The sequence below is a fragment of the Panthera tigris genome, chromosome D2, assembly GCF_018350195.1.
Source record: "Panthera tigris isolate Pti1 chromosome D2, P.tigris_Pti1_mat1.1, whole genome shotgun sequence".
Lineage (NCBI taxonomy): Eukaryota > Metazoa > Chordata > Mammalia > Carnivora > Felidae > Panthera > Panthera tigris.
The window spans coordinates 16,825,105-16,837,575 of NC_056670.1; the positions used below are offsets into that span (position 1 = coordinate 16,825,105).

The 12,471-nt window shown below is 42.5% G+C and overlaps 1 protein-coding gene across 3 annotated transcripts in view; it reads right to left on the bottom strand.

Annotated features, from left to right (window-relative positions):
- The window catches only part of GNPAT (glyceronephosphate O-acyltransferase), a 31,874-nt gene that overhangs the window by 15,919 nt on the left and 3,484 nt on the right, over positions 1-12,471 (bottom strand). For all 3 annotated transcript variants that reach the window (XM_042959981.1, XM_007086018.3, XM_042959982.1), the window contains exons 2-3: positions 7,593-7,775; positions 1,019-1,195 (exon numbers count right to left, since the gene is read on the bottom strand). In XM_042959981.1, coding sequence (XP_042815915.1) covers positions 1,019-1,195; positions 7,593-7,775 — 360 coding nt within the window. The remainder of the gene's footprint in view (positions 1-1,018; positions 1,196-7,592; positions 7,776-12,471) is intronic.

Consider the following 12,471-nt stretch of genomic DNA (forward strand, 5'->3'; position numbering starts at 1 on the left):
AAACAAAACCTTAAAAGACATGTACAGGCAGGTCAATGAAGGTTACAGCTTCTTGGTAAGAGGAAAAACGGTATTAAAAAACATAAATGAATAAAAATAGGAAAAGCTCTTCCTTTCAGAGGAAAGCAGGCTGTTAACAGTGATGGAATTAGAAAAATCACCATTTGGCAATCATTAGAGTAATAACTGGTTCAGGCAAAAATCATCAGTCAATGTAAAAACTAAGGGAGGAAGTAAGGCGGACCCCTCTTGAAGCATCTCTCCACAAGACACTTACTCACTACAAAGGGAAATACCACCTTAACCAAATGCTCAAAGTGCACATCACTGTGTTCCTGACCTGCTGCACTGAGAAGGACACAATGTTTTCCCACTGAGAAAACATCACTCGAATCCAAATCAAGGCAAGCTATAAAACAACTGGTCTGGTTTTGTTTTTTGGGTTTTGTTTCCAAAACTAATATGAAACACAAACAAAGGCCGAGTTATTGTTCTAACTTAAAAGGGTCTACAGAGATAAGGAAGCTGAATGTGACGCGTGATAGAGGATTTTCTTTTGCTGTACAAGACATAACCGGGACGATTGGTGGACTACGAATGAGGGAGGTCTGTATTCTAGCGTTAAATGTCAGTTTGCTTATTTTGATAATTGCGCCAGATGGGAGTATCCTAACCCCTTATGGGAAAAACACACCGGAGAACTGAGGAAAAGGATGAAGGAAATGTTGGAGGGGAATCCAGGTGAACCGCGTACAGAAATTCTCGGCATTACTTCTGTAACTTTGTGGACATCTGACATTAGGTTAGCCTGTAAGTATTACCTGACTAAGTAACTTAATCTCAAGTCTGAAGATCTGAAAGTGACAAATATCACCCTCCAGAGAGGCAGAGCCTCTTCCGGCCAGCCTGGATGCCTGATGCCAAGGGCCCGCTCATTTGGTGCAGAGTGAGATGTCTCTGCGTTGATTGTATCATGAGGGGTAGAAGAAGAGGTTGTTTTTTAACCAGCAATACTCACTTTCTGAATACCTTCTTCATTTACACACACTTTTGAGAAAATTTGTTTAAATATTTTGCTCAGCGCAAAGGCAAAAAAACGGATGGCTCCCAGACGCAGTTTGTGGCTCATTTCATCCAAGATCTCACAAACTTCCTCTCGGAGGACATCGACGGATTGAAGGGATTCCTTGGAAAGCTAGAAGGAAAAGGAAAAGCAGGGAGACGTTTCTGAAGGAAAGAAGCCAGAACTGTATTCCCTCAAGCCAGTATGACTAGTTCCAAATGGACCAATACTATATAGCTCAAAAATGCTACGCTCTCTTCTTCATTTAAATTGACATAATTTATTTTCCAATATAACCACAGTAGATAAATGATCCTATTTAGATAAACTCACAGACTAGAAATTCAAAGAGAATCGTCTTTCAAGGATAGTATTTTAGACTAAAGAAAACCTCTCACCTTTCATTTGATTTGTTAATAAGCTTACAACCAAATTCTCTAAAATAAGTTGTTGCCCATGTATTAGTGTCCTAGAATACATATTTAGCAACTTCTTTCCCTAGAATGTTGCAGCACTCCATCTGCTTGCTCAATGCTATTACAGGGTAACATACAAGGTAAAAATACCAGATTATATCACAATAACCGTTTAAACTATTCAGATATAGAGGTCACTGGGACAAAACTCTCCCAAGTATCAAAGGGTAACTAGTGAAATCAATGACCTCACAATGGAACTCTCTTTATTCATATGGCACACCACATCTTCTTGTAAAGAGAACAAATATGGGCGTGTGCTAGGCCTGGAGATGAACAAGTCCGTTTCTGTCCTTAAGGAATCCTAATCTGACTCTTTTTACTTCCCCCTAAACAAGCATGTTGGAAACAAGTGTGGAGTCTATGTGATAAATAATAATTATCCTTTGCAGAGGAGAATGTTCTGCTTTAGGATGAGGTCCAGAAGATCAGAGGGTAGAATGCTGGAGTCCCAGCTTCCTAAATTACATGTTTTTTTAAAAAACAATGAGGTGAAATTAATATAGCATAAAATGAGCCATTTCAAAATAAACAGTTCAGTGGCATTTGGTACCTTCACAAATGGATAATTATCCTCTACCTAGCTCCATATTTTATCTTTTTCAGGGAAACGGAGGAATCAGTGGATTAGTGGTAAGGATGGATTTCAGGAAACAAGCCTAGGAAAGGGAGTACATTTGAAGAACTATCAAAATAGTTGAGGCCAGAGACAGAAAAGGCCCAAACAAAGGTAATAAAAGGTGCTGAAGAGAAGGCGAAGGGCAGAGAGACGCTCAGTTCTTTTGGGCAACAGAATGGATGGTGGGGCGGTCCTGAGATGGGGGAGACAGACCAAGGGTAGAAGGCAGTGTGGTGCAGGGGTTGAGAAGGCGGGGATACTGATTCTGAGGGGTTTGTGAGACATACAAATTAGATGACCTTCAGGGAACAGGACAGTCAGAGATAAAAGTGTGAACCCTGATAATCTAGCCAAGGCTAGAGATCCTGTCTGGACATCACCAGACTACAGGTGAAAATGGAAATGAAGACAATGGACAAAATGGATCAGGGAGGCTGCAGGGATAAAGGAGGCTGAGGGTTTGACCTTGAGAAACACTTGCCTGGTGGATGGAAGAACCTGTAAAGAGATTAACAAGGGAGATATTCAGAGAACTACACCGGGTTGCACCATAAACATCAAGAGAGGTCCTGCAGGAGACTGCCCAACAAAAACTGACACAGTTTAGATACAGCGAAGACTAAAACGGCCCCTGGGATCGGGTCCCTTGGAGATCCACAATGACCTTTACTGGATGAGGTGCATGGCCTGCTAAAAGTGGGGCGTGAATGGGGAAGGACAGACTATACCTTTGAGGAGCTGAGCCGAGAAGGGAAAGAGAGACAGCGCATCAGAAAGAATACGTGGCCGAGAGGGCCCTCACCCAGCCAGGAAGCGCTTATGCCAGCCGGGCCGGTAGAGAAGGCTGAAGAGTAGGAAGGACATGACCCCCGGGGTTCTGAAAGAATTACACACATGAGGCATTCAGGGGAGCAGACTGGTCGATTCAGAAGGAATGCCTTCTCCAAAACTGGACGAAAGCACGGAAGCAGAGAATGACCTGATCCCTTATTCTGTGCACCTGGGCTTCTCATTTGCTCAACAGGTATGTCTGTCCTTCCAGCACCCTCTTCCTGGAAACCTCAGATGAGATTAAAAGATGAGCAATAGCTCTGTAAGTCCTTGTCCGGGTGCTGTCCCTCTTCAGTCTGCTCTCCGCACCACAAACCTGAGTGGTCCCTTAGATGCAGCAGTAATCTCATCTTTCCTCGGCTAAAAGCCCTTTGATGGCAGCTCTTGCATTCCTGTGAGCCAAAGACAGCCTGAGTTGGAGAAGCGGCAGCAGAGATGGAAAGAAACAGACAAGAGCTATCAAGGGGAGCACAGCAGCCGCTCCTAGTGACTGACTAGGATGAAGGCAAAGCAGGAAGCTGAAGACGGCATCCAGATTTGCGGTTTGAGCAGCAGGCACATGGCAGGGTTGTTCTTGGAGTACAGAAAACAGGGGGAGGCGGGTGTGCGTGGTACAGCGGTAGGGGTGGGAGGGTAAGAGAGTTTGATTCAGAGATCCTGAATTTGAGAGGTTTTTGAATTTTCCAAGTAGGTATTCCAATAGACATCAAAATACGTGTCTCAAAAGAGATCTGGACTGAAGCAACAGATAGTAATTATTATTTATTACATACTGTTGTTTATAACATATTACTAACATAACAACGTAAGTATAAGGAAGACACTTATGATTCTGGCAATAAATAAAACTGCTCAGAGAGTGAGTTAGAAGAAGAAGTTGAGGAACAGCAGCATTTAAAGACACAAGCGAAGGAAAAGAAGCACATCAACCGAGGAAATCAAGAAGATTTGGTGGGAGGGGGGATGCCTGGCTGACTCAGTTAGTGGTGCATGTGTTTTGTTTTGTTTTGTTTTTAGTTTATTTATTTTTGAGAGAGTGAGTGAGCCAGGGTGAGTGGAGCAGCGAGAGAGGGGGGAAAGAATCCCAAGCAGGTTCTGCACCGTCAGCGCAGAGCCTGATGTGGGGCTCCATCTCACGAACCATGAGATCATGACCTGAGCCGAAATCAAGAGTTGAACGCCTAACTGACTGAGCCTCCCAGGCGCCCCGGATCACGGGATTCTTGATCTCGGGGCTGTGAGTTTGGGTCCCATGCTGGGTGTAGAGAGAACCTAAAAACTTCTAAAAAAAAAAAAAAAAAAAGAGGGAGAGTGTGCCAAAGGCTACGAAGGATTTCAACAAGGTTGATTTTAGCCATAAGGAAGGAAGTCATTATTTGCAATCCTGGAGAGATGAATTACAGCGGGTTGGAAACCAGATTCCAGTGAGCTGGAGCCGCGTATACACAAAGGGTGAGAAAGTACAGAAAACAGCCAGCTGCTTCTAAGAGTAGAACACAACAGGGAAAGGAAGTGCTGAGTCATAAGGGGGAACAAATGTGCTCAAAGGCTGATTTAAGCTGGAAGACAATTAAGCATGTTCAGTGAGGATGTAAAGCAGTAAAGAACAGTAAGAAGTTAAAGACATTTGGGAGGACGATCGAGCAAACAAAGTCCCGGAGGAGGAGGGAGCAAGTGAAGTTCAGAGCAAAGGAGTAGGGGAGAGACTGAACTCCCAACAGGAGAAAGGGTTCCCTGTCCCCTCTGAACAGGAAGGAAGAGGAGAGTTATGGGTATCAGATGCAGGTCAATTAGTAGCTTGATCACAGGAAGTTGAGAGTGGTCATATAATGGTTTACATTTTTTTGTGAAGCAAGAAGAAAAATCTCATGTTGAGGGTAAGGGCGGGGGAGATGGGAGGCTCAGAAAGAATGGGACGGACACTGACGCCGTCATTTTGGAGAATGGAAGAGACTTCACGGGGGAAACAAAGAATTCCTGGGTAACAAGAATTACAGAGGGCCCAGTTGGGTTACATAATCTTGAGTTATAACAATTCCAACCTACTTACATTATGGGATTTTTTTTCTCAGTAGCACAGCCAAGTTTGAGAAACACTGGCTTGGGTCAGTCACGCTTGATCTGGCTATGCACTAGAATTATTTGGGGAGCTTTTATTAACTTTTTTAATGTTTGTTTATTGACAAAGAGACCAACCATGAGCAGGGGAGGGGCAGAGAGATGTAGACACAGAATCTAAAGCAAGCTCCAGGCTCTGAGCTGTCAGCACAGAAATATTTATTGAATGTGTACTATGTGCTAGGCACTAGGAATACAGCAAAAAAAAAAAAAAAAAGTCATTAAGGGAGATAAAATTTTTGCCTTCATGGAGTGTATATACTGGTGGATAATAGCAGTTAACTTTCTGTAAAAGTTCTATCAAAGAGCCAGTATTGAGAACCACTGTCTTTGGCTTCTAATTGACGAGGAAACTTCATGCCGCTGATGGAATAGGACCAATCAGAGAAGACTAATTGTTTCTTCAAGACAGATCATGACAGAGAGATGAAAACAAAAGGATTAGGAGCACAGGTCACACGTCCAAATCAGAAGAAAACAGCAGAGATAAAGAGCTTTTCTGAGGCCATACATCTGACTAACTTCCGCTTAAAAGTCAAAGAAGCAAAGATCTCTCCAGGTTCACCTCAAGGCACAAGAGCACTTGGGCAACAGAACAGGGAGGGCCGGCCGCCAGGAAGCTGTAGTCCTGCCCACTGAATGCCTCTATCCTGCTGCCTTCAAATCACACGTCCAAGACAGAACTTAGTGTTTCTCCCCAGTCCATTCCTTCTCCTGGGCTCCCTATCGCAATGAATGGTGCTCTCATTTCTAAGTCTTTCTTGCCCTTCCCTTCATTCAATAAGGTCTACTCCACCTCTTAAATTTCTTAAATCTGTCCAACTCGTTTCTACGACCACTTACCGGTCTAGGCAAGTGTGATCCCACAAAGGGAGTATTGCAAAAGCATCGTAACCAGACTTCCCCTCTCCGTCTGGAGCAGAATGGTGCTTCTAAAACATAAACCGATCAGGCCACAGTCCAACCTGAAATCTTTCAATGACTTTGCACTGTATGTAGGGTAAAATCGAATTCCTCTGGATGGTTTATAAAACCCTTCACCATGTGGCCGCTGCTTCCCTCTCCAGTCCCAATTCTTACCACTACTCCTTCTGTGCCCTCTTCGGTCTGGTCGGACCTGCTTCTAGTACTGTGGGTACACATGCTCTCTAGTCTTTAAAATAAGCCGGTGGTTCCCAAACTTTGCTATACTTTGGAGTTGACTGGGCTTCTCTAAAAACTACTACTAGAATGTCTGGTTCCCTCCCTCTGACGTTCTGATTTAATTCATATGGGGGTGAGATCTATGCACAGGGATTCCTGAAAGCTTCTCCAGCAATTTTAATGTGCAGTGAAATTTGAAAACCACGGGGAAAATGTTATCTGCTCTGCTAGGAACATTTCTTCACCCACTTCACCTGGACAACCCCTAATCGTCTTTTAGGTAGGCATCATTAAAAAAAAAAAAAATCGATTTTTTTTTTTTTTTTAATTTAAATTCAAGTGAGTTAACATACAGTGTAGTCTTGCCTTCAGGAGTAGAACCCAGTGATTCATCTCTTACATAGGACACCCAGTGCTCATCCTGAAAAGTACCCTCCTTAATGCCCATCACCCATTTAACCCATCCCCCCACCCACCTCCCCTCCAGCAACACTCAGTTTGTTCTCTGTATTTATGAGTCTCATATGGTTTGCCTCCCTGTTTTTATCTTACTTTTCCTTCCCTTCCCCTATGCTCATCTGTTGAGTTTCTCAAATTCCACAGATATGTGAAATCATGAGATATTTGTCTTTCTCTAAGTGACTTACTTCACTTAGCACAATACCCTCTAGTTCCATCCACGTTGTTGCAAATGGCAAGATTTCATTTTTTTTCATCACCGAGTAGTATTCCATTGTGTGTGTGTGTGTGTGTGTGTGTGTGTGTGTGTGTGTGTACACACACACACACCACATCTTCTTTATCCATTCATCAGTCTATGGACAAAAAAAAAAAAAATCGCTTTCCCAACTCCCTACACAAATTATTTGCCTTATAAGTAATTAGTGCCCCTGTATACTGGGCTCCCGTCAGCATGTCTTATATCAGATTTCATTGTCAATTCAATGGATTATACAACTGTTGTCATTCCCTATCAGACTACAGTTGACCCTTGGACAACGTGGGGGCTGGGTGCCAACCCCCCATGCGGTTGAAAATCCATGCATAACTTTTGACTCCCCAAAATCTTAACTAATAGCCTACTATTGACTGGAAGCTTTACCGATAACATGAACAGTTGATTTACATGTATTTTCCATGTTATATGTATCATATACTATATTCTCACAATAAGCTAGAGAATATATTTTTAAGAAAATCATAAGAAAAAAATCATAAGGAAAATACATTTACAGTACTGTACTGTATTTATTAAAAAAAAAAAAATCCACTCTAAGTAGACCCGTACAGTTCAAACCTATGTTGTTCCTTGTTGGCTGTGGTTGAAGAGGGAATCACTTACCTGTTTAATGACATAATGAACCTCTTCAGAATTGAGAACACTGTATTTAATATCACTTGGCTTGCAAGGAGTAATCCCCTTATAGACAAGAGGTGTGTAGCATTTCATTGCAAACTTCAAGTCACTGACATGCCTCCTCTCCTCTAAAATATCTTCAAATTCATCCCATTTTTTGAGCTCCTTCTGTGGGTAAGGAAAATGAAAGAAAGTAACGCACATACTGTAAAATAAATTAGGGCAGATTAGGGACTACGCTGGTAAGGTTTCATCTTTGCCAACATTTTTATTCAAGGACACATGAACAAGAGCAGAGTGCACTGATAAAAGGTTCTCCTATACTAAAAAAAAAGGAAATATAATGACAGTTAGGGGTCAATAAATTGATATTGAATTATCACAATATTTTATTATGTCTGTTTGCTATCTTTGTAAAGCCAGTACCCTTTTGGAAAAGTCAACAAAGATAGTAAAGATGAGAGATTAAGCTCTAGAATAATCTGACCAATTTTATAATCAATTTTATCTGGTCAATTTTATCAATCACATTGATAAATATGTCTTGCCTGCCTCTTCTCCTTAGGATTCACAATTAAATCAAAGCATACAATAGAAATTCAAAATTATGTCAAATCAAACTATATGGGTGCCAATCCACTTAAGGCACCCCATATGTCCTCCAACTTCTTCAAATACTTTTTTCCTCTGGTGACTGAAGGGCGGAAGTTTGAACTTTACCCTCTTGGAGAAGTGCTGTTGGGGCGGCAGGGATGCCCAGGTCATGGCTCCTGCCACTTCCATCTACAGGCTGTGATGAGACGCAAAGAGCCACCTGCCTTCTCCCTGGCTACCATGCGTGTTGCTGACACAAAGGGTGTCCTCTATCCGGGGTTGGGCAGATCCTAGGAACTTCTATTTATCTTTCCTGCATTAACCTGTGTGAGCAGCGGTCAACTTACTGGGGAGAAAAAAATGCTTAGAGATTCTGGGGCACTTAAATAGCAATTCAGATTCTAGTAAAATGTATTATTATTATTATTTTTTAAGAATTGTTTTGACCAGGGAATTAAAAAATTTTTAAATTAGTTTTGAGAGAGCATGTGTATGTGAGCACACGTGTACAAGCGGGGGAGGGGCAGAAGGGGGAGAGGGGGAGGGGGAGGAGGAGGGGGAGATGGAGAGAGAGAGAGAGCGAGCACGAGCAAGAGAGTGAGCGAGCATGTATCCCAAGCAGGCTCCATGCTCAGCAAAGAGCCTGATGCAGTGCTTGATCCCATGACTCTGGGATTATGACCTGAGCCAAAATCAAGAGACACTCAACTGAATGAGCCACGCAGGTGCCCTTAATAAAATGTTTTAAAGCCAAAAATAAATAAATAAATAAATCTGGAAGTTACAGTAAAGCTCAAAGAAGAAAATTTAAATCACCTGTTGTCCAATGACCCAGGGACCATTCTAGTGAATGCTTTTTTTCTGGGCATATACACACATTCCCACCTGACACACATACATTTTGATTTGTCACTTGAGTTTTTCACTTCCTGTATAAACTTCCTTGTCCTTTCAGTTTCTTCCACCATATTATTTTTACTAATGGAACTTTTAATTATTTTCCATTCGTTGCTATTAAAAAATACAACACACATTATTATTTCTTTCTAATTTAATCATTAAACCCTGACCTCCTTCTAGTCTTCATCTTCCCAGACCTCCCTATGGCCTGACACCATTCTTAAGGGCTCCCTCCTTTCCCCACTTCCAACCATCCTGAAATTTTCCTATTTTTTTTTTTAACATTTATTCATTTTCGAGAGGGAGAGAGAGACAGAGCATGAGTGGGGGAGGGGCAGAGAGAGAGGGACACACAGGATCTGAGGCAGGCTCCAGGCTCCGAGCTGTCAGCACAGAGCCCGACGCGGGGCTTGAGCTCACAAACCTTGAGATCATGACCTGAGCCAAAGTCGGTCACTCAACCAACTGAGCCACCCAGGCGCCCCTTTACTTTGGTTTTTAATTCATGACTCTTGTCACAGCAGAAGATCCACCTCATTTCTCTAATCCAGTGATTTCTCAACCTTGGGGGAAAATTTCAACCAAAATGAAAATGTTTCTTCTTTCCTCCCATTTCCCTTAATGTTAACAAATCCAACTGTCCTGTCTCAACCCACTGTACTGCTCATCTGGCTTTAGATACTAATTGTACATGTGGTCGAACCTCCTGCTTGGTTCTCTTCTCCCACGGGAGCTCCTGATATACACATCTAGTTGCAAACACTTCACATTTGGCCCTCCTAAGGTTTATTTATTTTTAAGAGACAGAGAGAGACAGATCATGAGCAGGGGAGGGGCAGAGAGAGAGGGAGACTTAGAATCCAAAGCAGGCTCCAGGCTCTGAGCCGTCAGCACAGAGTCTGACACGGGGTTCGAACCCCTGAACTGTAAGACCATGACCTGAGCCCCAGTCGGATGCTTAACTGATTGAGCCACCCAGGCGCCCCGACATTTGGCCTTTCTAAAACTGAACTCATTTCTCCCCTGCACAATCCTACAACCTGCTTATTTTCTGGAGTTTTACACCAGAAATCTCAACAACCACCATGCCATCTACATCCCTTTGCATTATTCTAGACCCTCCTCCCTCACCCTTGTGTGCTATCCATCTGATCCTGTTAAGGTGGCCTTTAAGAACATAGCACATCTACTCCTCAACCACAGGTCCAGCCTGTGCGCTTTATCACAGCAGCCTCCTCACTGGTCTCCTTGACCCTTTGACTCTACCCTCCATGCTGCCATGTGCTCTTTTCAAAACACAATTCTGACCCAGTTGTCCCCTGCTTAAAAGACTTAAGTGACTCGCCACCTCCTTTAGAGTAAGACCTAAACCATTTCTGATGTCATACAAGCACCCCTATGAGCTGGTCTGTCCCTCCCTCTCCAGACTCATTGGCCACCATGCTAAGGTCTACTCAATAGCAAATGATTTGCATTTCCCCAACACAGTTCATTGTTGACATGCTTCTGGGTCTTTGCACATGCTCATCTCTGTGTCTGGAAGGCCTTTTTGTTCCTCTGTCATCCTTGCTTAGGCATCACTCTTGTGAGAAAACTCTCCTTGAGTTGCTCAGAGGGACTTAGTCTGCCTTCCCCATCAGAACGTCTTTACCCAGTACCTCCACCTATGATGGAATGTACCCATAATACTGCAATCGTTTGCATGTCGTCACCCCAAAATGCAAGTATCCTGAAGACAAAACACATGTCCTCTTTGTATTTCCCAACATCCAGCTGTGTTTGGAATAGAGCACAACTGAAGAACTACATGTTGAAGTAACAGAAAAAAATATAGAATATTAAACTGAGAACACGACTAGGCATAATGAGAATACAAACAAAAGGGCACTTAAGAGGAGTTTCAACATCAAAAGGGTAGCATGTAAAACATGTGAAATATGCAAACACGAACATTGTTATGCCCACATATATAAAGAATAGATGAGGGAAAAATCTTCTAATGCTGAGAATCTACCGTAAAACTCTGTCCTTGTAACATATACTCTTGCTTGTAAGGTTCAAGAACCTTCTCAAATCTCCCATTTCTCATCAGTAAAAGAATATACAGTTTATGTATAGACTCAGACTGGGTACAATGTAACAAACTGTCATTATAGATTATATAATTTTAGGGATGAAAGGGGATTTAGAGACTTCCCACTTAGTGGTCCTGGGAGTGGGAAGAGAAAAGGATTGGAATCAGCTAGGGAGACAAAGATCTTCTCTCTCTCTGTGTGTACACACACACACACACACACGTAAGGCATTTATGTTTATAAACATTTTTATATTACATATGAATATACAAAATAATTATAAATAAGTATACATATATAGACAGGGAGAGAGATGGAGGAGGGAGGGAGACCCTTCTGCGCTGTTCACCTGAAAACACTTAGCCATCAACCTCAGCCTCTGTTTACCTCTGTGTACCATTTCCTGACTCTCCCCCCTCAACCTAGACTGAACTGACCATCTTCTCCTTTGACTCTTAACTGAGCCTTTCCTGACAGCATCTAAAATACTTCATTAAACCCAGATTGGTATCTCCCCTGCAAGACTGTAAACTTCTTGTCTGCGTAGGTAGTGTGTCTTATATGTTTTTGTATTTCCAGTTCCTAGTAGGAATTCATTGTAGAATGAAAAAATAAATTACTGAATGAAGACACTTCCTGAGCCCTGCTGCTGCTGGCTCCCCAATATTCACAGGCTAAAGCTCAAAGTGCTCCCAATCTGGTCCTGACCCAATGGCTAATCCAGTGATTTAACCCAGGCTGCACGTGAAAATAACTTGGGCACTTAAAAAATATACTGATGCCCAGGACCCCCTAGAGATCTTGATTAATTTAGTCTGTGAATGGTACCTGGGCATCAGAATTATTTTTAAAAGTACTCCAAGTGATTCCTACATGCAGCTAGGGTTGAGTGTTAACTACTCATTTGTTGGCCTTCCCTATACATGATGGAGAAGTATTTACTACCATAAGATAAATGTATTTGCACAGCTCCTCATCTAGGGGCACAATACAAAGAGGAGCCCAAGTAAGATTCCAGTTATTTCCCCCCATTGTTTTTCTATCTTAATTTTTACAGCAGCCCCTTCTTATTTGTAGCTAAGCAAGCTTCTCCTTGTACCTCCCTTTCAACTGCTCTGGAGGATCCATTCATTCAACAGATAGTTAGGGAGAGCCCACAACATACCAGGCACTGTTCTACAGGCTGAGAATAAAATATGAACAAGGCAGACAAAGAACATGTAGGAAAAGAGCTTACGCTGCCTTACGGAAAGACAGGCAACAAATAAGTTCACTTAGGCATACTCCCAGTGGCA